This window comes from Euprymna scolopes, chromosome 31 (genome assembly GCF_053919585.1).
Source record: "Euprymna scolopes isolate OS-2025 chromosome 31, ASM5391958v1, whole genome shotgun sequence".
Lineage (NCBI taxonomy): Eukaryota > Metazoa > Mollusca > Cephalopoda > Sepiida > Sepiolidae > Euprymna > Euprymna scolopes.
In genome coordinates this window covers 85941983-85968259 of record NC_136512.1, presented here as the reverse complement: position 1 = coordinate 85968259, position 26277 = coordinate 85941983, and the positions used below count along the sequence as shown (strand labels likewise).

At 32.5% G+C, this 26277-nt stretch overlaps 2 protein-coding genes across 2 annotated transcripts in view; both read left to right on the top strand.

Moving 5' to 3' along the window:
* Positions 1–41: 41 nt before the first annotated feature.
* LOC145255834 (uncharacterized) lies at positions 42–4016 on the top strand. The gene has a single exon (XM_080114556.1). The coding sequence runs from the start codon at positions 1156–1158 to the stop codon at positions 2161–2163; it is 1008 nt and encodes a 335-aa protein (XP_079970682.1). The 5' UTR covers positions 42–1155; the 3' UTR covers positions 2164–4016.
* Positions 4017–23616: 19600 nt separating this feature from the next.
* Positions 23617–26277, top strand: part of LOC145255833 (C-X-C chemokine receptor type 4-like) — a 3404-nt gene continuing 743 nt past the window's right edge. The window contains exon 1 of the mRNA XM_080114554.1: positions 23617–26277. This exon is cut by the window's right edge and continues 743 nt beyond it. Coding sequence (XP_079970680.1) covers positions 25359–26277 — 919 coding nt within the window. The 5' untranslated portion in view covers positions 23617–25358.

Sequence of the window (26277 nt, the reverse complement as noted above, 5' to 3'; positions counted from 1 at the left end):
ACGAATCATTCATGACGTCATACTTTGACGTCATATAAAGAAAGAAATATGCAATAAGGAATATGAAAATAACGTTCGATATTTTAAAGCATTCTTCACTGTAAAACCGACGATATTCCGCCTGAAAATTCGTCACTATAAGACAAGGAATGCACTGCTGCAAATGATTAAAGTGATCGTCACGTAGCAGCTGTCATTCCGTTTTCGAAGTGTTGTCCGTCGTTTGGATTGCAGCTAAATCCACCGCGAGTTGTAATATGTCTCCTAATACTCAGTCTGTACATCCCTGAGTTCTCATACCATTTTTTTTTTATTGAAACGAGCCAAGAAAAAGACAACGAACTTAACGTAATTAGTAATTAGTGCAAATGTGAGATTATCGAGGGAAATAAAACAATTTCCAGAAACGGAAGAAAATAAAAATTAAATGATCGATGGTATTAAAAATGAATTCGATATTCTGTGATCGATTTAATCGAAAAGAGATTGAGTATTAATAATCGAACCTTAATCTTGCCAGTTCTTCGCACAGGTTCGCTTGCTTTCAATTGCTGTGCTAAATGTTTGTATTCCTTGTTAAAAAAACAAAAAACAAAAAAAAAACAAACAAAAAAAACAAACAAACAATAACAATATTTTTCAGTATTTACTACTATATCAGCTAAACTCAGAGTGAACATTCGTCGCCACGGACAAAAAATCTTTCACTACAAGGGAGAGAACTAATCGTCGTATGTGGTGTCACCCAGCACTTCCTAATCCGTTTCTAAAGTGTCGCGTGTTTCCTGAGTTGCAAATACATAAATACAATGATTGCACGTGGTCTTTTAACATTTGGACTACGCAGCCCGGATCTTTCATTCCCTTCGTATTCATCATACTGAAAAAAAAAAGAAAAAAGAAATAAAAAACAAAGAAAACGAACATTTACATTACAAGAACCCGTCAGTATAAAATATTTCAATTTTGAACACGCCTAAAATACAAAAAATATAGTTTGGGAATAAGAAAAATAAGCACTTCTTAAGCGAAATATAGAACTGACGTATTGACCCCCCCCCCCAAAAAAAAACCACATAAATTTTGGATCAAAAGATTATAATTTATTACAAAAAATATATATCTTAAAATATATAATTGAGGATAGTATCTGTCATGACGAATTTAAGTGGCAATTATAGTTTAGCAAGTGCTTTTAATGAAGAGACGTTACATCTTCGTATTCCGTCCTTAGTATTTCTGTCAATTGCTGTACTCCTAGGAGTATTTGGTAACGCCTCTGTGAGTTACATCTACGGTTTTTATATAAAACGGACAAACGTCTTCTTTCTAATCAACTTGCTTTCCCTTTCTGATCTCATCAGCTGCCTTGCTGTAATCCCCCTCGAGGTATACCGGATTCGTCTGTTTTATGCTTACCACTCCCATTCTCTCTGCAGGTTGGAGAGTTTCGTCCTTTTCTCCCGCTTCATTAATTCGAGTTTTTTGCTTTTGATCATAGCAGTAGAGAGATACAGGAGTGTCTGCCGCAGCAGGTCACGGCAAATGGGGTTGATCATGACCAAGAAAATCGGCATAACCTCCGCTGTGATCGCAACCCTCTTCGCTATCCCGTCGTTGATATGGACCGCCCCGAAGCCTTCCATGGTCGACGGGCGTATTATAACCTATAAATGTGCACCGTATCTCGACGCGAGACTATTTAGGTACGCACGTGTTGTTTTACTCGCCTCGTTCATAATTTGGGTCATCATACTTGTTCTTTATCTTCTCATGTTGGGGACCCTTCACAAACACGTCAATTGGAACGTAGACGAAAGTGACATGTTTCAAATGCAGATGTTTGCAGATTCCCATAAGCTTAGTAGAACAAATCGAACAGTTCTTTGTATCACAGCTGTGTTTATCTGCACATCTAGCTTCTATTTCGGCTTTTACTTGGTCAATATGATTTCGAGACGCACGAAGTCAACAGACAAGATGCACTACTTCCTGTTCTTGTTGAACGAGAGCTGGGTGATCAATTTCGTTTTCAGTCCTATTGTATTGGGATTCATCAACACAGACTTTCGGAAGGAACTCTTAAAACTATTGCGAATCAAACAAAGCGTTCATACAACGAGAATGAGGAATACCTATCGACAGGAACAACACGCGGTTTAACGCTTGTGCTTTTGCATTTACCGACCAGCGATTTCCACAAAGTTGGCTCGGGCTCACTCGGCAGCTGACGAAAATAACCGGAAAAGGTTCGGCCGAGCGTTCCTCAATTTTTAACGAGCGTGCTATCTGTTTTTAGTTAATAAAAACTTCTTTTATAAACTGGAAGAAATAAAAAAAATAAGGCTAGGGTAAGGGTTTAGAGTTAGGGATAGAGTTAGGGTTTAAAGTTATGGGTAGGGTTAGGGTTGGGTTAAGAATTAGAGTTAGAGGTAGGGTTGGGGATTAAAAGGGGTAGGGTAGGGTTTAGAGTAAGGGTTTGGGTTTAGAGTTAGGGGTAAGATCATAATTTAGGATTAGAGTTTAAAGTTAGGGGTAGGGTTAGGGTTTAAAGTTATGGGTAGGGTTAGGGTTGGGTTAAGAATTAGAGTTAGAGGTAGGGTTGGGGATTAAAAGGGATAGGGTAGGGTTTAGAGTAAGGGTTTGGGTTTAGAGTTAGGGGTAAGGTCATAATTTAGGATTAGAGTTTAAAGTTAGGGGTAGGGTTAGGGTTTAAAGTTAGGGTTTAGACTTAGGGGTAGTGGTAGGGTTTAGGATTTAGGGTTTAGAGTTAGGGTTTAGGGGTAGGGTTTAGAGTTAGGGGTAGGGTTAGTGTTGGGTTAGAGTTTAGAGTTAGGGGTAGGGTTCGTGTTGGTTTAAATGTATTTTTATAATTTTATTTATTGTATTTCTGTGTTTTTCCTGTTCATCATTATAATTTTCTCGTAGCGGTTTAACGTTTCGCGACCGACCGCTTCCTGTTATTCTCGTCAGCGGTGGAGCACAACAGAAAAACTCCGTGGAAATCGTGGGTCGGCAAATGCAGAAATACCCGTAGCATTTTATTTATATTATAATTATGTTTGTTAGAACTTACGATTGGTCAATGGATCGTATTAAACTTTAGCCTCCCCCCTTTTTGTTTTTATAAATAATTTAGAAATATGTCCTAGTGTTTGATTCAATATTTAAAAAAATAAAATAAATTTTACTCCCGGAGGCTACTAGAATAAAGGTTAAGGAGTGTACGGTAGTCATTTGGGCAGTAGCTTAGTAATTGTTTGTGGTGGAAATTTGGTATAATTATGTTATTTACGAGGACGGTTCAATAAAAATTTGTTTACGTTAGACTTGAAACAATAATGTTGTAGTCAGCTGGGAAACAGACCAACGGAAACGAGTTGCACAGGCGGGCAGTTTTAGGAAAGAAGCCTTGTTTCACGGAATCCACATTTATGTTTACGCACAGAGAGTGAGGAAATTATTGATAGTGGTTTTCATGAAAGTTTGGCAAGGAGGCCATAGGCTTCAAACGAGCACTTGCCATGAAAATAAGATAGAGCAGAGACAGGTTCGCAACATCTTTTCTGTTGGAAAGAGGTTGCAGGGAAAAGAAAAAGGTATCTACTACTAGGCTAGAAAGTCTATTTTGATCTCTGTCAAGGAAAGATAGGTGGCTCTGAGCAGCCCCTTCCCAGATATTGCGACAGAACTCCATCCTAGGAATACGTACTCTTATACAGATAGAGAATCGCATCAGCAGTGAGATATCTACTGGAGCGGTAGAATGATCCGACTATTTTTTCCAGCGACCTTGCAACGGATTTGATGAATATGATCCATTTCAGATAAGGACAGACCAAAAAGCTTGTCAAAACAGGGAGCGTCCTCAAAGCCTTTTAACCTAAATACGGAACCTCGAAAATATCCAGTTAACTTTGACGATGAGTTAATGGAACTAAATAATTAAGGATAATGAAGAAATCAATGATAGTTCTACTTTTATCAATAAAAATTTTCTATGAAAATGAAACAGATTCCCGGTTGAGAAATTCTTTGATCTATCGGTTTCCGAACAGGAACTCTTTAAATTTAGCATCATTTATCTTGATCTTTGTTTATTTTTAACTGTTGTCTTGTGTTTTAACCATTTGTTATTTTATTATTTAATTTTTTTGGCATTTATTATTTTATTATTTAATTTTTTTTGGCATTTGTTATTTTATTATTTATTTATTTTTGGAATTTATTATTTTATTAATTTTTTGGCATTTGTTATTTTATTATTTAAGTTTTTTTGGCATTTATTATTTTATTATTTATTTTTTTGGGCATTTATTATTTTATTATTTATTTTTTGGGGCATTTGTTATTTTATTATTTAATTTTCTGGCATTTGTTATTTTATTATTTAATTTTTTTCATTTTTTATTTTATTATTTAATTTTTTGGCATTTGTTATTTTATTATTTAATTTTCTGGCATTTGTTATTTTATTATTTAATTTTCTGGCATTTGTTATTTTATTATTTATTTATTTTTTTGGCATTTATTATTTTATTATTTTATTTTGGCATTGGTTATCTTATTTAATTTTTTGGCATTTGTTATTTACTTATTTAATTTTTTGGAATTTGTTATTTTATTATTTAATTTTTGGCATTGGTTATGCATTATTAAATTATTGGCATAGGTTATTTTATTAATTTTATTGCATTGGTTATTTTATTATTTAATTTTTGGCATTGTTTATTTTATTTAATTTTTTGCATTGGTTATTTTATTATGTAAGATTTTGGCATTTGTTATTTTATTATTAATTTTTTTTGCAGTTTTTATTTTCTTATATATTTTTTGGCATATGTTAATTTATTATTTAATTTTTGGCATTGGTTATGCATTATTTAATTTTTGGCATTGGTTATGCATTATTTAATTTGGCTTTTGTTATTGTATTATTTAATTTTCTGGCATTTGTAATTTTATTATTTAATTTTTTGGCGTAGGTTATTTTATTATTTAATTTTCTGGCATTTGTAATTTTATTATTTAATTTTTTTGGCATTAGTTATTTGATTATTTAATTTTCAGGCATTTGTTATTTTATTATTTAATTTTTTGGCATTGGTTATTTGATTATTTAATTTTCAGGCATTGTTATTTTATTATCTAATTTTTTGGGATTAGTTATTTTATTATTTAATTTTTTGCATTTTGTTATTTTATTATTTAATTTTTTGGCATTTGTTATTTTATTATTTAATTTTTTGGCATTGGTTATTTGATTATTTAATTTTCAGGCATTGTTATTTTATTATCTAATTTTTTGGGATTAGTTATTTTATTATTTAATTTTTTGCATTTTGTTATTTTATTATTTAATTTTTTGGCATTTGTTATTTTATTATTTAATTTTTTGGCATTAGTTATTTGATTATTTAATGTTTTTGGCATTTGTTATTTTATTATTTTATTTTGGCATTGGTTATCTTATTATTTAATTTTTTGACATTTGTTATTTACTTATTTAATTTTTTGGCATTTGTTATTTTATTATTTAATTTTTGGCATTGGTTATGCATTATGAAATTTTTGGCATAGGTTATTTTATTATTCTTGTATTTGTATTTTATTATTTAATTTTTTTGGCATTTGCAATTTTATTATTTAATTTTTTGGAATTTGTTATTTTATTATTTAATTTTTTGGCATTTGTTATTTTATTATTTAATTTCTTGGCATTAGTTATTTGATTATTTAATGTTTTTGGCATTTGTTATTTTATTATTTTATTTTGGCATTGGTTATCTTATTATTTAATTTTTTGACATTTGTTATTTACTTATTTAATTTTTTGGCATTTGTTATTTTATTATTCAATTTTTGGCATTGGTTATGCATTATTAAACTTTTGGCATAGGTTATTTAATTATTCTTGTATTTGTATTTTATTATTTAATTTTTTTGGCATTTGTTATTTTATTATTTAATTTTTTGGCATTTGTTATTTTATTATTTAATTTTTTGCATTTGTTATTTTATTTATTTTTTTTGGCATTTGTTATTTTATTATTTAATTTTTTTGCATTTGTTATTTTATTATTTAATTTTTTGCATTTGTTATTTTATTATTTAAGTTTTTGGCATTTGTTATTTTTTTATTATTTTTTTTGCAGTTTTTATTTTCTTATATATTTTTTGGTATATGTTAATTTATTATTTTATTTTGTCATTTGTTATTTGATTATTTAATTTTTTGGCATTGGTTATTTTATAATTTTATTTTGTCATTGGTTATCTTATTAAATTTTTGCATTTGTTATTTTATTATTTAATTTTTTGGCATTTGTTATTTTATTTTATTTTGGCATTGGTTATTTTATTATTTAATGTTTGGCATTGGTTATTTTATTTTATTTTGGCATTGGTTATTTTATTATTTAATTTTTGGCATTGGTTATTTTATTTTATTTTGGCATTGGTTATTTTATTATTTAATTTTTGGCATTGGTTATTTTATTTTATTTTTGCATTGGTTATTTTATTATTTAGTTTTTGTGCAGTTGTTATTTTATTATTTAATTTTTTTGCAGTTGTTATTTTATTATTTTATTTTGACATTTGTTATTTTATTATTTATTTTTTCGCATTGGTTATTTTATTTTATTTTATTTTGGCATTGCTTATTTTATTATTTAATTTTTGTGCAGTTGTTATTTTATTATTTTATTTTGGCATTTGTTATTTTATTATTTATTTTTTGGCATTGTTTATTTTATTTTATTTTGGCATTGGTTATTTTATTATTTAATTTTTGTGCAGTTGTTATTTTATTTTATTTTTGTGCAGTTGTCATTTTATTATTTTATTTTGGCATTTGTTATTTTATTTAATTGTTGGCATTGGTTATGCATTATTAAATTTTTTGGCATTGGTTATTTTATTTTATTTTCATTTTTTTATTATTTAATGTTTTTGGCATTTGTTATTTTATTTAATTTTTAGCATTTGTTATTGTATTATTAATTTTTTGGCAGTTTTCATCATATTATTTAATGTTTTAGTATTTTTTATTTCATTATTTAATTTTAAGCATTTGTGATTTTATTATTTAATTTTTTGTTATTTGTTATTTTTTATTTAATTTTTTGGCATACGTTATTTTATGAGTTAATTTTTGGTATTCGTTATTTTATTATTTAATTTTTTTGCATTCGTCATTTTATTTTATTTTTTGAATGTGTTTTTTATTATTTAATTTTTTTGCATTTGTTATTTTATTATTTTATTTTGGCATTGGTTATTTTATTATGTAATGTTTTGGCATTTGTTATTTTATTATTTAATTTTTTGGCATTTGTTATTTTATTATTTAATTTTTGGCATTGGTTATTTAATTATTAAATTCTTGGAATTTGTTATTTTATTATATAATTTTTGGCATAGGTTATTTTATAATTTAATTTTCTGGCATTTGTTATTTTATTATTTGATTTTTTAGCATTTGTTATTCAATTATTTAATTTTTTAGCATTTGTTATTCAATTATTTAATTTTTTAGCATTTGTTATTTTAGTATTTAATTTTTTAGCATTTGTTATTTTATTATTTAATTTTTTGGCATTTGTTATTGGCAAAGTTTCTTCCACATCCGCTATCTCTTCTCAAACACTTTAATATCTACTGATGCCACCATAGAAAGGTCTACCTAATCCTAAGGAAATATCTCGGCTGTCTTAATTTAATCGAATTAAAAAAACAATCTGTTGCCCAGACCAACCTACATAAAAAGCCCCAAAATTTACTTTACATTATTTACAAAAATAAAAATAATGAAAAAAAAATTTACATGAAAAATGCATAAAAAGTGCTTTTTTAAAACCTTTGTTTAAAAAAATATGAAAAACACACCAAAAAATTGTTTTTAGTTTTGTTGAATTTTGTTTGACCCCGAAAAATTGGTTGAAAAAAAAGGTGCTAGTGCACTTATTGATCATCGCTATTTTTTAAAATGATATTTAAAAGTTTAACTAAAATTTTATGATATCTGTTTTTATTAAATTGTAAGGTTAAAGTACAGAATAGGTACAAAACACTCTCCCCTTACCCTTATAAGAATAGCTTTCCAAATAATAACGCTATCATTTCAGCACGGATATAAGTGCACTAGTACCGTAAAAAAATACAACTTACTTGTTTATGTTTTCACTTAAAAAAATTATGATAAGAATAAAACAAAAATTGTTACGTTAGGTTGTTTTTTTCTTTTATATTTTCGCATTATTTTTATTTATTTTTTCTGGTAATTTTATCACATTATTTTTATTCATTTTTTCTGGTAATTTTATCATTATTTTTATTTATTTATTTAATGGTAATTTATCATTATTTTTTATTTATTTATTTAATGGTAATTTTAGCATTATTTTTATTTATTTTTTAATGGTAATTTTATCATTATTTTTATTTATTTATTTAATGGTAATTTATCATTATTTTTTATTTATTTATTTAATGGTAATTTTAGCATTATTTTTATTTATGTATTTAATGGTAATTTTAGCATTATTTTTATTTATGTATTTAATGGTAATTTTATCATTATTTTTATTTATTTATTTAATGGTAATTTTATCATTATTTTTATTTATTTATTTAATGGTAATTTATCATTATTTTTTATTTATTTATTTAATGGTAATTTTATCATTATTTTTATTTATTTATTTAATGGTAATTTTATCATTATTTTTATTTATTTATTTAATGGTAATTTTTTAATATTTAAATGTTTTCTCCAGTATTTTTAAGTAGCGTTGTTGTTACGCTTTGATAATCGGCGATGCGTGACGAAAGTTGGCATGTTCCGGGCAAAGCCGAATGACCATTTAGTTACATCTGGTTCAAATTCTGAACAAGTACCAATAAAATATTCATATAATATTGACAAGAACAACATGTGTTCAACGCTTTTGGTTTACCGGTTGTCTCTTATTTTATTTATTTATTTATTTTTTTTTTGTAAATCATGTTTTTTAAAACTTATGATTAGTCAATGGATCTAATTAAACTTTAGCTGCACCCTTTAATAAATAAGAAATAGTGTTTTGTTTGATATTTTTTATGTTTAATTTTTAATTTTTAATTAGAACCTGATTAGGAAACTTTGGAAGTATATAATTAACCCAATAGCAAATATGGCGACTTATACTCCTGAAGAAGGTCGGAGGTTACACCGACTTAAACGTTGTGCAAATAACACTCAAGATGAGAAGGTTTGTCCGATTAATCCAAATGATGCAAACAATCATTCCTCATCTCAAACATTTGGAAATGTAAAATGTTCAAGTTTCGGACAATAAAGAACTCAATGAAAGGTCCATTTCCAGCAATGAAAATTTATCATGAAAATAAACAGACTCGCGTTTCTGAATGTTTCGATCTGTCGCTTCCTAATATCCGTTTTCCTGCTTTCCAACTGATTACAATATGGTCGTCTTCAAGTCCAATGTAAACAAGTTCTTTATGAGCCGTCCCCTGAAGTAATCCAATTTACCCAATTTCTACTACTAACGATTACAACAATATTTTCCCATTGACTACCTTATACTCATTAACCCTTATCCTTGAGTGGCATCCGGGCCTTTATAAGTGTGACTCCTTTGTAAAACAAAAAAGAACCAGTGATCTAATGGTTTAAGGTAAAAAAAAAACAAAAAAAAAACTGACTACCCGAAATTAAATAATAAAACAAATAAAGGTTTAAAATAAATTTGCAACAACGAATGGTTAAAAACAAATGACCAGTAACCAATGGTTAAAAATAAACAAAGATCAAGATAATGAATGCTGAATTAAATAAGAGTTACTCTAGACGTGTAACGTCGAGGACGAAAACGGGACACCTGTTTCCGGCATGCGGTCGGAGGAAGAAGAAAAGTGTACATAGGGTGAGAGGGACGGTGGCGAGAGATTTTTAAGCGGTGTCGAGACAAAAAAGAAGAAAAAAAAACGTTTTGTTAAAAAAGAAAAAAATGGCAATCCGGATTTTTATTTATTTATTTCTTTTGTTCGAGCGAAACGGAAACATTACAACAAGAGCAGGATATAAAATGTATGTTAGATTAAATTTTTTATACACCCCACCCCACCTTCAGAATGTGATTGTGAACGTTGACGCAATGCAACATCTAACCCTAACCCTAACCCTCTCCCTCCGTATTTCTTCTTCTCTCGTTTTCCTAGATAACTGGAACATTCGTTAATTGAGTTGTACATAATAAGATTGCAACCCCACTAACTCTATTTTTTTTTTTTGATCATGAAAAGAATGTTAATAAAAATTCTTGAAGGAGACCATCCGTACCCATACCCTAACCCGATTTGTTTCGTTTTTCACACCTCACTTAGCACCCACTCCCATTTAAAGTTATAAATGCTTGTTTTCGGAATACCCGCAAAAAAACAGTGGGAGCTTTGCACTTAGTATATGGTTGGGATCTTTACTAATCAACATTCTACATTCAACGTCGTCCCACCTCCAACGATGAAATCTTTTATGATCTTTCCATGAACAACGTTACCTTGTAAAAAAAAAAAAAAAAAATTTCAAACAAATTGGGAATTATGAGTAGAATCAATCCAGAGTGATTGGTTTTCAAGCGAAATAGTCTAACATAGGGTAAGTATTGAGAGATTGTATGACAACCGACCCCCATCACACCTCTAAGACGATTAGGGCTTCATACCTAATATGACAAGTGGGCCTAAATAAAATGACAGAAGAAAAACATTGAATTGTCTCCCTTGTAATAACATATCATTTAGCTTTTAGGGGAGATAATCCGACTCGTGCTTTTATCTTGTTGTCTTGCAAACTCCTCGCCTCAGGTTTTATAAGATGACTAGCAAGGGTACCTGGTGTTGCCCGAGTGTGGCGAGGTGTGTGTGTGTGGGGGGGGGGGGTAAATAAAACAAAATGGAAAATAAAGAATAAGCGAACGAAAAAGAAATGACATAAATCACCGTGTTTAAATGTTAAAACTTCTAAAAAAAACAACAAAAAAAAAAAAACGGGGAAACAAACAAACAAACAAACAAAAAAAAAAACAGCGAACATAATGGAAAAATGAAAAAAAAAACGAACGTAAAAGTGGCATAAATAACCCTGTTTCAATATTAAAACTTTAAAAATTGAAAAAAAAAATATCTCGAACGTGCAATCTTAAGATAACGATGCTGCCACTATAACGACTGGTGTATGATCGCTTGAGCGAAGTTAGGTCGTTTTTTTTTTATTTAAACTAATTCAAGAAAGAACGTTTTTGCGAGTGTGTGTTTGGCTAAATTGTCACGAAAGAAAGATTTTTGGCTACCCCTCCCTGTAGAATAGTGTTCAGTTGAGGGTGAAGGAATTAATGTTTTAGCCAATGTTTCGATACTTGTCGTCCGAAAGGTCGAGCTTCAAAACACTACCAATTTCGTGAAAATCGATCGTCTCTGTCGAAAGTTTACGGCAGACATACAAACATACATGCATACATTTAAACAGATTTTTGCTCTTTATATTATAAACTAGCGAGGGGTACCCGGCGTTGCCCGGGTGTTTGTAGGTGTGCGTGGTGTTAAATAAAAAATAAACCGGGGGGGGGTAGGATCGAAGCGGAAGCCCTGAGGCGAAGTTTGAAAATAAAATCGGCCAGCCAGAATGAAGCATTGTTATAAGCGAATAAGTGAAAGATGTTTGAAAGTCGTCGAGCGTTACGACGATGACGATGTAAGTATTGTTATAAGCGAAGTTAGAAAAGAAAACAACGTTTTAATTAAGTGAGGGGGGTAATCAAAGCATCGAAAAAAAACAAAAAAACTAACGTAAGGCAAATGAACGATGAAAACAGAAAAACGAACACGTGAAAAATGGCTTAAATAAGCCTGTTTCGATATTAAAATTAAAAAAAATCGGTGGGTACCCGGGTGTTTTGAGGTGTCGCTAAGTATAAGCAAAGTAAAAAAAACAAAAACAGGAAAACGAACGTTACGTGAAAAATGGCTTAAATAATACAGGGTTCAATATTTAAATTTAAAACATCGAAAAAAAAACATCTTACACCACGATTCGAACCCAGAACGTTTAGATAATGTACCAAGTCCTTAACTACCTGAGCTAAAGCGACGTATATGAAATTTGTTCGGTTTTTCAACTATTTAAATTAAATCAGGTCACGACGTCATGACGTCATCTGACGCATGCGTTGTTGCCTGTCGAAAATTGTCGATTTCGGGGTGAAAAATTTAACGTTTATCTCTCTCTCTCTCTCTCTGTTTGCGTCTCTCTCTCTCTCTCTGTTTGCGTCTCCCCCCCTCTCTCTCTCTGTTTGCGTCTCCATCCCTCTCTCTCTCTGTTTGTGTGTGTGTCTCTCTCTCTCTCACACACACTTCGTCCTTACTCTAAAGAGTGTTACTAAAAAAGAAAATGGCGTCTGGGTTTTTTTTTTGTAAAAACTTCGATCGTTAATATTTTTTGTAAGCGTATTTTTTTTACTTCACATTTTTGGCTTGTTATTTTTCGTTTAACTATCGTATCTATTTTTAACGTGCTAATAACTTTGGTAACGTTGTCATAGCGTAGAAGTTCATAGTTTAGCTTGTGTTAGGGTTAACTTTTTTTTTACAGATAACAACAATGTTTTTTAAATTCAGACTGCCATTACAGCTTGCTGACGTCAAGATCACGTGACATGACTCAGCGGGTTTTAAATACAAGTTGACCCAAAATAAACGGCCCCGTGTATACTTTATGTAGAAGAGTTGGCGCCTGTATTTTTGGGGGCAGTTATAAATCGATTAAAAAATATGTAATGTTTAACATTAAAATGTCACTTTTTTGCCCCCCCCTGCAGAAAATCGCTCAGTTCACGCACTTCTGATGGTCCTTTTGGGCCAATTTTTCGATATTTGTCGTCCGGAGGGTGGGGCTTTCATATGAGACCAAGTTTGTGAATTTTTGTTCCGTCAGTCAAACGTTTTTAGCAGACATAAAAACATACATACATACATACATACATTTTCGCTTTTTATATATATATATATATATATATATATATATAGATGATCTTCATTCGTTTATTGTACAGTAACATGGTCATCCGGCGTTGCCAGTGCATATGGGCAACAAAATAGAAGAATTAAATTTTTTTTTAATTTTAAAACCTTTCTCTTTATTTCTTTAACTCTTTCCCACTCGTTCTTTATTTATTCCATCCTCCTCTTCCCCCACCTTTGATCTTCTCTGTCTCTTTCTTTCCATATATTAACCTCCATTTCCGTATTGCTCCCTCTGTGGCTTGCTCATGTAACTGAAAGATTCGTTAATAAATTACAACCTAACAACATTACAACATGGCTCAAAATGTGTCATGAGAGGAGATTTTCCTCACAAAATTATTAAGCTATTCCAATTTCTTATAATATAAAAAATGTATGATCTCTACCATGCTAGAAAACTACTTACGCCTGAAAGTATCCTGTACAAGGCCACAATTCACCCATGTATGGAGTACTGTTTTCACATTTGGGCTGACACATCTGCTACTAGTCTCTCACTCCTGGACAGGGTTCAAAAGAGAGTCGCCAACCTGATAGGTCTTGAACTATCATCTAAATTTCAACCTCCGTCCCATCGACGAAATGTTGCATCCCTCTGCCTGTTCTACAAATACTTTAATAGTGAATAGTCTGACGAACTACAAGCACTTGTACCTCCTCGACGTGAAATAACCCGACAAACCCGATAAGCAACTAAATCCTCCCCTTCACAGTAGATATCCCTAGGTGTAAGAAAGCCTTTTATTCCAATAGTTTCTTCACCAGAACTGCTAGACTTTGGAACTCCCTTCCGGGATTCTGCTTCCCCAACTGTACTGACATGCAGAAGTTCAAGTGTAATGCGAACAGATATCTTGCTACTCATCTCCCTTCATAATACCCCTACAATTTATGTCCCCTATAGTAACCCCCTTCTTCAAAGTGGCACTGTGCCTTATTTGAAGTGAAAATTGAATTTAAAAAAAATGAAAAAATATTACATTATTATGGAATATAAAAAAATGTATTTTTGGAGAGATTTCGGAACGTTCTAAAATGCGTAATAATAAAGTATTCTATATTGAGCGATTCTAGAATTCATCAAAACTATAAAAGAAAGCTGTTCAAGTAAACTGTTCAGTTATGCAGTTCTGCGACTAAGACACGAACTACTGCTGGTACAGGTCAAATTCCTATGAAAATTCTCAAGTCGAAAAGAATTAGTTATCTGCATCTGTTAGGGATAGGTGTTCCGAGCAATCAAAGAACACAATAAGTCAATCACTGGAAATGTGATCTGTAATAGTGTTACGGAGCTGTATCCGAGCAATCAAAAGAATACAATGAGAAATCCCGGGATTTAAAACGGCCTATATCCATTATACATGGGAGTGCGTCAATATTACGTCAATCGGCCAAGAAAGCTAACCGATATTAAATGGGCTAGACCAAAATCAGCAAAAAGTACAATAAAATAATGGCGAAAATAAGGTAAGCAGGTCAACCAACAGAAATTATGATCCAGAGAGTTTCAAAACAATAAAACAAGCTGACGAGAAAAAGGTCAACAGGTCAAAGTGATATAAATAAAAGAGAAAACAGAGGCGAGTAGACACAAAGCGAAAATACAGGTTGACACAGAGTTCTGCGGTCCACCTTTTCTACTAACCTCTACCGCGCTATAATGATTAGTTATCACTGTTATTTTGAAGAGTAAAGTGTAAACAAATCTGTATTAAAAACATAAAATTGTCTCGCATTCATTTTAACACAAAATGACTTTCCGTTTATACAACCAAGAGAACTTGACGATCACAGTCCATTCATATATGTAACATATCGCTCTAACAAAAATTGGATATTTGGTAAATATAAAAATCTGTCTTTTTCTCTGGCCGAAGAAATATTGTTTTAATATATCCTTTTACTCGATCTTTCTTCAAAATAAAGCATTAAAGTTACAATTGATTATCTCCCTTAGACCGTGTCCAACGCTTTCAAATCCCTAGTAATACAAAAAAAAGCATACTTGTAACTATTTTTTTGTTTTTTCTTTCTATTACAATTAATATTTCCTTCTTTAACGAAGTGGTGCGCTAAGTGTGTCAGAAAATTCGTGAAAAATATTGAATAATTCGACCTCCTGTATTTCCAAGCTTATAACTACTTGAAAAATGTAATTCTAACCCGAATTTTTTTTCAATTAAAGGAGCAAGGGCCAAGGTTTTATTAAAAAAAAAACAACAACAAAAAAAACAACATGATTTAAAACAAAAAAGGTTTTAAACTTCGGATTTTGCAGGTAAATTTCTAAAAAACACTACATTTTTTGTTTTAAATTTGAATATATTATTTATCGATCTTTTATCTTCAATTTGTGATATATAACACTTTGGTGAGTAAATTAATTATTTACTTTTTAATAGACATTTGAAAATGGGGGGGCGTGAATTAAAAAAAAAACGTTTGTCTAAAATATTATATTCGGTTTATTGGAAAGAACATAAAATTTCACATCGACCCTGAAAATATCGTAAAAATAGAATCAATAGAAAAATTTGATAGATTTTTAAAGTTTAAAAATTGAAAAATACTGAACTTGTAAAATTGAATTAATTTCATTACTGTTTTTTTTTTAAATAAAAAAAATATTTCTATTACTTTTAAAACAACTTTAATAGTTTATTTTGGAAGTATAATCCATAAAGAAAATAAACAACCCACTTTTAAAAGAGAAATTACGAGTTTTTTTTATATTTTATTCGCAGTTTCGTGTTAGGGGTGTCAAAAATTCCTACAAAAATTCTGACACACCTAGCGGCGCGCTCTTACTGCAACGCGGCGTCGACGAGAAAAGCGAGTGAAGCAGCAGCCACATTTAAAGCACGTATGCAAATTGGCACGTGTGCACACGCTGGCGTCACGGAAAGAAGGGGAGAAAAAGAAAATAAATAAACCCCGTAGTAAGAAATAGCGGGGAGAAGAGGTGTTTGACGCGTGTTAAAGCGAGTGGACACATGCGCGATAATGTCAATGCGGAGAAAGAAACATTACGTCACATTCTTCAATAAATGGTGTCAGGAGCCAGACTTGATTCTAACAGATGCTATGTTAATTCTAACAGATTTTATGCATCGAACAGAAATTACGTCACAACCGAGAATATATTCTTAAATACATGACGTCACGTGTCCAACTTTATTCGAAAATATTTCTTGTCGTTAAGTGTGTAACAGAAATTACGTCGAAAATAAGAATACATTCTTAAATATATAACGTCATGTAAATGAGTTTGTCGAAAAAGATTTTGGTTTGTCTATCTGTAACAGAAATTTCGTCCTCAATACATAATCTTGTGTGACATACTTTATTCGTAACAATTGTATGTTGTGTGTCTAATAAAAACGATGTCATTAGTCTTACGTATTTCATGCGATGCGTTAGTCTTTATTCTAAGCTAAACTCCCTCCTCGGTATGTTGCTTTCTTTCTTTTTTTTCTTTTTTTCTTTTCTTCTTTCTTGCCATGTTGTAAAGTTGGAGACGTTATTCTCACGTTGCCTACGCACAGTTCCAACATTTTAAAATACAGCCGCTGAGAGACAACACGCGGCTCTTTAAAAACAGACTTTTCTTTCTCCATCTTTACAACATGGCAAGAAAGAAGAAAAGAAAAAAGGAAAAAAAAGAAAAAACCCAACATACTGAGGATGGAGTTTAGCTCCGAAATATATTTATGTTATAAATTTCAAACAAGTAAAATATTTGTTTGTTTTCCTAATATTACGTTGTGGTTTTGCTTTCAAGCACACTTGATGCGTATTTTATTTTATACGAGAATATAATCTGAATCATGTGACGTCATGTGACGCCATGATTCAGATTATATTCTTACGTGTTTTATTTTGAAATCTCGTATAAATTAGGTTAATTTCAGAATATATTTTTACATATGTAATGTTTTGAGTCAGATCGTGGCTTTTGTAAAATATAGATTATTCCATTGAGTATCGTATTTTTCTAATGTCACAGTCGTTAGTGCGACCCGGTGTCTACGATTTTACAAGGGATGCCATGCAGTTATGTCGTTTTGCCGTACAACCGCCATCTTGTTTAGGCTGGCCATAAAGCTATAATAGCCGGTCTGTGATTGGTTTAATTTTGAATGCGTCAGGTGATGTAATCTGGCGCCAATTTTGTATTACATGCGTTTATTTTTCAGTCTGAGAAAGAACACGGAATGTAACGGACTGAACCAGCGGTTCTCCAACGAGAACCAAGATGCCTTCATAGATACCAAAGAGTAGGTGAACGAAGGACATTTCTCTAAATACAGAGACAACATATTTTCTGAACCTATTCAAGCCAAGGAAGATTTCTACAAAGGTTCGGCATCTTATTATTTGATTATTGGAATTTATTCCTATTTGTTCAATAGACCATAAGGACTTACATCATGCCTGAAATAAGTGCCAACATTTACGCCGTGTTCTCCATGGACAACATGGACCCTTCTAAAGGAAAACAAACTAACATTCCCACAAAGGAATTATAACTAACGACTCCATTGCGTATGGATAGCAAATTCAGTCGCTGTTTTTGCAAAGGACTTACCGTGACCAAAGAACTTTCATTTCTGATACATTGTGAAAATAATTTGAGTTTTAAAGATATGGCTTTGTTTGTGGAATTTCATTTTAGGGAGGAAATTGGGCGTGTGGGAAAGAAATTTCTTACAGTTCCAAATTACCGAAGAAATTATGAAATGGCCTGAAAATTATTGTGTTTTCCCCCTAATGGTGTGAGATTTGCCTTTTCCCATAGAAAAGGGCTTATTTAAGCCTGAACGCAACCGTTAAACAAAACACACTTATCTTATATAAGTAAGTAGTTTTTATTGCAGAGCGATGTGTCCAGCGTAACCACAGCTTGTACAATAATTATCAATTAATGGCGATTAGCAAATTAGTCGACACGGGTCAATGCATTTCTCGCCCATATTCAACAACTAAAAACTCTGGCGCTTCTACACTATTGGGACGAGATTATTTTTTGTCAATTCTAATAAATTACAATGGTATCTTCCGAATGTTGCAGTCGAAATTACCTGAAAAATTACTTAATTATTAAAAAAGTAAACAAATTTAATCGTGTTTGCAGGTGAAAAATTTCCGCCATCTTGTATCAATCGAAACGGAAAATTACCTCCCTTTTGAACTCTCCTATGTCTTACGATCGTTTTCATCAAATTCTAGTTTTTATTTTCTTTAATAAATAATTTTCTACCTCATCAATTCTCGTCATTTTTGGATATAATCATCTTAAAATTACGAGGAATGCGTAGATACCATTGTTTTCATGTGAAATTGAGTATTACTTTTTTTTTTAGAAATTTCGTCCCAATAGTGTAAAAGTGCCAAAAAAATTTTATTGACCACCACGTGGTCACAAAAGGACGCCAAATTATTACCTAAAAGTTCCTATTCCTTATAAGAACGCTGAGTATATAGACGGAAGGTACCTTGTGCACAAATTAAATGGCGCAATTTCTAATATTAAAAAAATTATTTAATACTTGACCACGAGTTTTTAAACGTTACGAGTCAGATCGTAGCCTTTGTAAAAAAAAGGCCATTGCATTGAGTCTTATTTTTGCCGATGTCACAGTGGTTAGTCTTACCCGCCGTCTAACGATTCTAGGAAGGATGTAGTTATGTCATTCAGTTACATATATGAATGAGTTTTCGTTTTAAATGCTAGATCTACAGCAGATGTGCTTACAGTTATATCTCATAGGATTAGCAAATCTCTCGACGGAGGCAATCTTTCTAGGGCAATTGCTCTTGACATATCTAAGGCCTTTGATAGGGTATGGCATAAAGGTTTACTTCACAAGATCTCTAGCTATACCATAGCTAGAAATGTCTTCTCAATTATTAAATCATTTCTGTCTGATAGGTTCATAAGAGTAGTAGTTGAGGGGCAAAAATCAGAAGCTCACAGTATTAATGCTGGAGTCCCTCAGGGGTCCATCCTGGGCCCAACTCTATTCCTGATCGACATTAATGATCTTCCAAATCACATCCTTACATCATTTGTAGACATTTATGCTGATGACACTACCATTTATGGTAGCACATCTAAGACAGTAAACGACCAAGTTCTCTCCAATTCTCTCTCCTCTGATCTTGAGCACGTAGTACAATTAGGAAAGGAGTGGTTGGTTACTTTTAATGCATCTAAAACCAAGCTTCTCTCTTTACATCATCAACACTCTGATCCACATCTGGCATCAATTGAAATGAATGGCTCTCGTCTTTAGGAGGCCTCAAGTTTTGACAAGCTTCTGGGCTTGACCGTTACTCCTGATCTTAAATGGAACACGTACATCAAATCTGTTGCCAAAGCCGCTGGAAAAATGGTGGGATCTTTCTATCGATCCAGTAGATATCTCACTGCTGATGCAATTCTCATAAAAGATATATAAGAGCCAGGTACGTCCAAGGATGGAATACTGTTGCCACATATGGGGAGGAGCTGCTAGAAAGGACTTGTCCTGCCTTGATAGAGTTCAAAATAGACTTCGTAGCCTCGTATGAGATGTCCTTTTCTCTTCCCTGCAACCTCTATCTCACAGAAGAGATGTTGTATCGTTATTTACATGGAAAGTGTTCGACTGAGCTTCATTCTATGCCCCCCTCGCTAAACTTTCACAAGAAACACTCGTCTAGCTGAAAACACTATCAATAATTCCCTCCACTCTTTATCTGTGCCTAAACCTAAACGTAGATTCCATGAACAAAGCTTCTTTCTTAGAACTGCACGCGTGTGGAATTGTCTTCCGTTTTCCTGCTTTCCAGCTGACTACAATATGGTCGTCTTCAAGTCTAACGTAAACAAGTTCTTGATGAGCCGTTCCATATAAGTTAACAAATTTACCGAATTGGTTACTATATTTTCCAATTTCTACTGTACATTCTTTAACCCTTATCCTCGAGTGGCCTCTTGGCCTTGATAATGTGGTTATGCCTGTGTAAAAAAAAAAAATGAATACGAGACACTCTTTACGATTTCAAAAATGGATTGTTTATTTCACACTCGTAAAAATTCCGTAGCAATCACACATCACAGACAGCACGGTGGACGTTAGGTGGGGTAGGGTGGATTGCAGGACTCTCTTTAGGTCTGTCTGTGTCGCTCTGTACCTCTGACCTCTCTCTTTTATATTGTAACTCTGACCTCATAACCTTCTTTTTGCCCAACTGTTTCTTTATTGTTCTCAACTGGCCTTTTTTTTATGGGTCAGTGTTTCCCTGGCCATGGACGCCATCATGACGCATTTCTTTTGTTATCCCGGCTTGTTTTTTGTTTGTTTTACAAAGGAGCCACGACTGATCAAGGCCCAGAAGCAACTCAAGGATAAGTGTTACTGAGTTTACAGTAGTCAATGGGAAAATATCAGAGTAATTGTTAGTAGTGGAAATTTGGTAAATTAGGAGTCACACTTATAAAGGCCCGGAGGCCACTCAAGGATAAGGGTTAATGAGTATAAGGTAGTCAATGGGAAAATATTGTTGTAATCGTTAGAAGTAGAAATTGGGTAAATTGGATTACTTCAGGGGACGGCTCATAAAGAACTTGTTTACATTGGACTTGAAGACGGCCATATTGTAATCAGTTGGAAAGCAGGAAAACGGATATTAGGAAGCGACAGATCGAAACATTCAGAAACGCGAGTCTGTTTATTTTCAGGATAAATTTTCATTGCTGGAAATGGACCTTTCATTGAGTTCTTTATTGTCCGAAACTTGAACATTTTACATTTCCAAATGTTTGAGATGAGGAATGATTGTTTGCATCATTTGGATTAATCGGACAAACCTTCTCATCTTGAGTATTATTTGCACAACGTTTAAGTCGGTGTAACCTCCGACCTTCTTCAGGAGTATAAGTCGCCATATTTGCTATTGGGTTAATTATATACTTCCAAAGTTTCCTAATCAGGTTCTAATTAAAAATTAAAAATTAAACATAAAAAATATCAAACAAAACACTATTTCTTATTTATTAAAGGGTTCAGCTAAAGTTTAATTAGGTCCATTGACTAATCGTAAGTTTTAAAAAACATGATTTACAAAAAAATAAATAAATAAATAAATAAAAAAAAATACAACCGGTAAACCATAAGCGTTGAACACGTGTTTTCTTGTCAACATTATTTGAATATTTTATTCAGCAGTTGAACCAGATGTAATTAAAAGGTCACTCGGCTTTGCCCAGAACATGCCAACTTTCGTCACGCATCGCCCATTATCAAAGCTTAACAACAACGCTACTTAAAAAATGCCGAAGAAAACATTTAAATATTAAAAAATTACCATTTAAAAAATAAATAAAAATAATGATAAAATTGCCATTAAAAAATAAATAAAAAGAATGCGATAAAATTACCATTAAAAAAATGAATAAAAATAATGATAAAATTACCATTAAAAAATAAATAAAAATAATGATAAAATTACCATTAAAAAACTAAATAAATATAATGCGATAAAATTTCCATAAAAAATAAATAAAAATAATGCGATAAAATTACCATTAAAAAATAAATAAAAATAATGCGATAAAAATACCATTAAAAAAATAAATAATGATAAAATTACCATTAAAAAAATGATGATAAATTACCATTAAAAAATAAATAAAAATAATGCGATAAAATTACCATTAAAAAATAATGCGAAAATAAAAAAGAAAAAACAACCTACCGTGTTCCAGGCACCATGAATATCGGCCAGCTTTCCCTGTTAGTCATCCTTCTCTACCGCCCCCAGTAGGGCTGGGATACGACGTAACAGATTTTGGGGCTTCGTCACGTGAATATATCCATGGACAATCGAGCACATTTGAGGTAACGAGAACCAGTTAGCTTAACATGTCGGGAATACATGAATTTCTAGAATCCCCTACTGTTGAAGAATTATGCAAATTAAAAAAGCCAGTATCCTAGAAATAGATAGACATTATGAACTAGACGTTAGGCCAGGTATGAGAAGAGCATCTCGTCGACAATTTCTTAGTCAACAAAGCAGGTTTGCCTAAACATCATATAAAACTAACACAATATCCGAAATATAGACTAAAACAAAAAATAATATTCCAAACTACACCTCGGCTGAAAGCAGGTCAACTTACTACAACAAAAGGATATCTACCCTTCCCATAAACACACAACGAGAAAGGGTGAACTGTGCTTTTGTCCTGTAAGTGCCCGCTCATTAGCTGATTAGGATGGGCCCGGTAGCAACTAGGAAGCTGATTGGCTAACTAGAAAATTCAACAGCATGTGCGTATATATAAACACGCGATAACCACAACTTTTCACATAAACCTGATGAATTCTCGCAAGAATGAAACGTCGAATATTCTGTGTAGCTTAATTAATTGCTATATATATTTTCATAACTTACTACTACTATATATATATATATATATATATATATATATATATATATATATATATATATTAATTTATAAAATATATATGGCGATTAAGCTACAGTTCTGTTTCATTGTATCACAACTCATCAGTGCCGCTAGACTAGCATCTCTCCCAAGCCAATAATAGCCAATAAATAGACATTCCGACGAGTTATTTACGGGCGTCGATTCCATGGTCGAGTGGGAGAACTGCCGACTGTCAACAAGACGGCTTTAGATTAATCCTTGGCTTGGGAGAGATGCTAGTCTAGCGGCACTGATGAGTTGTGATACAACGAAACAGAACTGTAGCTTAATCGCCACATATATTTTATAAATTACTAACTAGCTCTACCTACGTATTGAGCACTTTTGAAGTAAATACTTAAAGTTTACGCATAAATCTATACTTTCGTATATTAATTTTATGTGAGTAAATTAAGTAGTTATATATATATATATATATATATATATATATATATATATATATATATATATATATATATATAAAGTGTATGTATGTGAGTGTGCACGAGTGTCGTTTCAAGAATAAATCGTAATATTTTTTTTTTAACTTAAAACGTTTATAAGCTACAAACAACGGGTATGGTACAATTAAAACATGCTCAAGGAGTTATATTTCTACATAGGCATCAACATTCTCAATACACTTTTACCATCGATAAATCATGGCTGTTCATGGGCGTCCGGAGCGCGCATTATCATTATAAGATATAACGCCTTTTATCTTTATAACTCAGAAAGTGAATTAAAAAGAAGTCACGAATGGTACCATTAAAAGGATGGATCATTTGTGTTCATAAAAAGTTCCGAATTTTCCGATTCCGTTTAATCGTCCTTAACACTAGTATTAAAAAAAGGCAGCCAAGTAAGCCAAGCAAAAGCTGGCAATTTACTTGAGCCAATGTAATGCTTTCTTTTGAAAATGGGAAATAACGCCAGGGAAAATAACCTGAGACAAAAGTTTATAATGCATAGGCCGGATAGTCACGAAAAAGAACCAATCATGACGTCATACTTTGTACGTCATATAGAGAAAAAAATATGTCATAAGAAATATAAAAATAACTTTTGACATTTTTAAAACTTTTTCACTGTAAAATCGACGATATTCCGCATGAAAATGCGCAACTACGGACAAGGAATGCACTACTACAAATGATTAAAGTGATTATCACGTAACAAATGATTAAAGTGATTATCACGTAACAAATGATTAAAGTGATTATCGCGTAACAGCTGTTATTCCGTTTCAGAAGTGTTGCCCATCGTTTGGATAGGTCTCTTAATACTCAGTCTGTGCATACTCGAGTCCTCATACTTTTTGCATTGAAACGAGCCAAGAAAAGAACAACGAACTTAACGTAATTAGTGCAACATACGATCACAAAGATGTGAGATTGTCGAGAGAAAGAAAACAGTTTCCAGAAATGGGAGAAATAAGAATGAAAAGATCGATGTTATCAAAGATGTATACAATATTCTATGACCGATTTAATCGAAAAGAAATTGAATGTCAATAATCGAACTTTTAAGTGAACCGTATCTTGCCAGTTCTTCGCACACTTTCGCTTTCTTTCAATTGCTGCGCTAAGTGTTTGCGTTCCTTGAAACGAAAAAAGAGAAATACAACTATATTTGGAAGTATTTACCGCAATATCAGCTAAATACAGCCTGAACATTCATCGAACAAAGAATACTCCATTACAAGGGAGATAACTGATCGCCGTATGTGGAGAAGACGCGATAGCCGTCACCCAGCATTCATCAATCCGTTTCCAAAATGTCACACGTCGCTTGAGTTGCAAATACATTAATACGATGGTTGCAAGTCGCCTTTTAGCGTCTGGACTATGCAGGCCTGATTTTTCATTCCCTTTGTATTCGGACTATAAAATATAAATTAACCATTAATAGTGTTCCTATTTACAATGCCACCCCACGGGACAGAGTTTAGACACCAGGGTCGTTTTTTAACGCGAAGAAAAGGAACAAAAATTAAAAATTGTCTCAGTCGTGAAGGACTTCTCCTCCACTGACAGAGAACAAGAAATGAAAGTGTAGCATCTGAAGAACAGATACTACACTCTGATCTCGGCCCAAAAGGCAGAACCTGCACTTAGTGTTACGCGCCGTTTCCGAACCTAAAGGATATATCGAATTGTTTCAAGGATCAGAAATAGATTGAGACATTCATGATACAGAAACTTTCACGTGTTTTATGCTTCCCCATCCGTTGCACACACGTCTGTTGGATCCAATTGCCGCTAATTGTGTATTGTTTTGAAAAGAAGAACAATCACAAACCGGATTAGATTGTAAATACATCCACCCGAGGGTTACAAAAGGTCTTTTAAACGTGTGGACTGCGTCGCCCGTGTCCTTCATTTTGTTCGCATTCAGACTAGCCAAAAATAGTACAAGGAATTTACGATAAACGTTTTGCTCACCATCCCAGGATAACGTCGACCTGTTTTCAAGTTATCGCCTTAAACAGATCCAGCAATTTCAGTATATGTCGGGCATTACAGCGACCCGTCAGCATAAAATATTCCAATTTTGAAAAATTTTAAAAGACAGAAAAATGACACACAGTAATTAGGACAAGAAACACACACACACACACACACAAAAAAAAGGAAATAAGCAACACTGAAGCCAAATATGGAACTGTTGTACTTATAAAAAAAAGAATATTTGAATCCAAATTGGCACCAGAAAAGGGCCTTATTGTCGGCTAAAAATCTGTTACAACGAACAGATATCGTTCAATAATACAACTGCTACATTATTTATTATGACGCATGTGAGTTTCAATCATAGTTTGGCACACGTTTTCAATGAAAAGACGTTACATCTTCGTATACCGACTTTAGTATTTCTGTCAATTGCTCTACCATTTGGGGCAGTTGGAAACGCTTTTGTGAGCTACATCTACGGCTTTCGTATGAAACGAACAAATGTCTTCTTTTTAATTAACTTACTCTCCATTTCTGATTTCATCAACTGCCTTATCGTGCTACCCCTCGAGGTGTACCGGATTTATCTGTTTTATGATTATCACTTCGAGCCCCTGTGCAAGCTGGAGAGTTTCATCCTCTTCTCCTGCTTCATCAATTCGACCATTCTTCTTTTGATGATAACGCTAGAGAGATACATGCAAATCTGCCACAGCACGTCACATCAAATGGGGCTCGCCACGGCGAGGAATCTTGGCATAGCCTCCCCTGCAATCGCCACGCTCATCGCTATCCCGTCGTGTTTCTGGACTATCCCAGTCGTTACCGTGGTCGACGAGCATACCTTTGTTCATAAATGTTCACCGTATCTCGACGTGAGGCTCTTCAGGTTCGCGTTGCTTGTCTTTGGTATCTCGTTTATCATCTGGGCGATAATGCTTATTTTGTACCTACTGATTTTGAGGGCCCTTAAACAGCAGATTAGGAATCATGTAGCAGTTGGGACTGATTGTAAAGAGAACCAGTTGTACAGTAAAACAAATAACACGCTCGTTTGTGTGACGTTCGTCTTCGTCTGTACCTGTAGCTTCTATTTCAGCTTTGTTTTGGTCAACATAATTGCGCGAGGCAAGACGGCAACAAACAGTATATACTATTTTCTCTTTTTGTTGAACGAGTCCTGGGTAATCAATATCATTTCCAATCCATTTGTATTCGGGTTTATGAGCACGGAATTTCGGTCGGAACTCGTTAAAC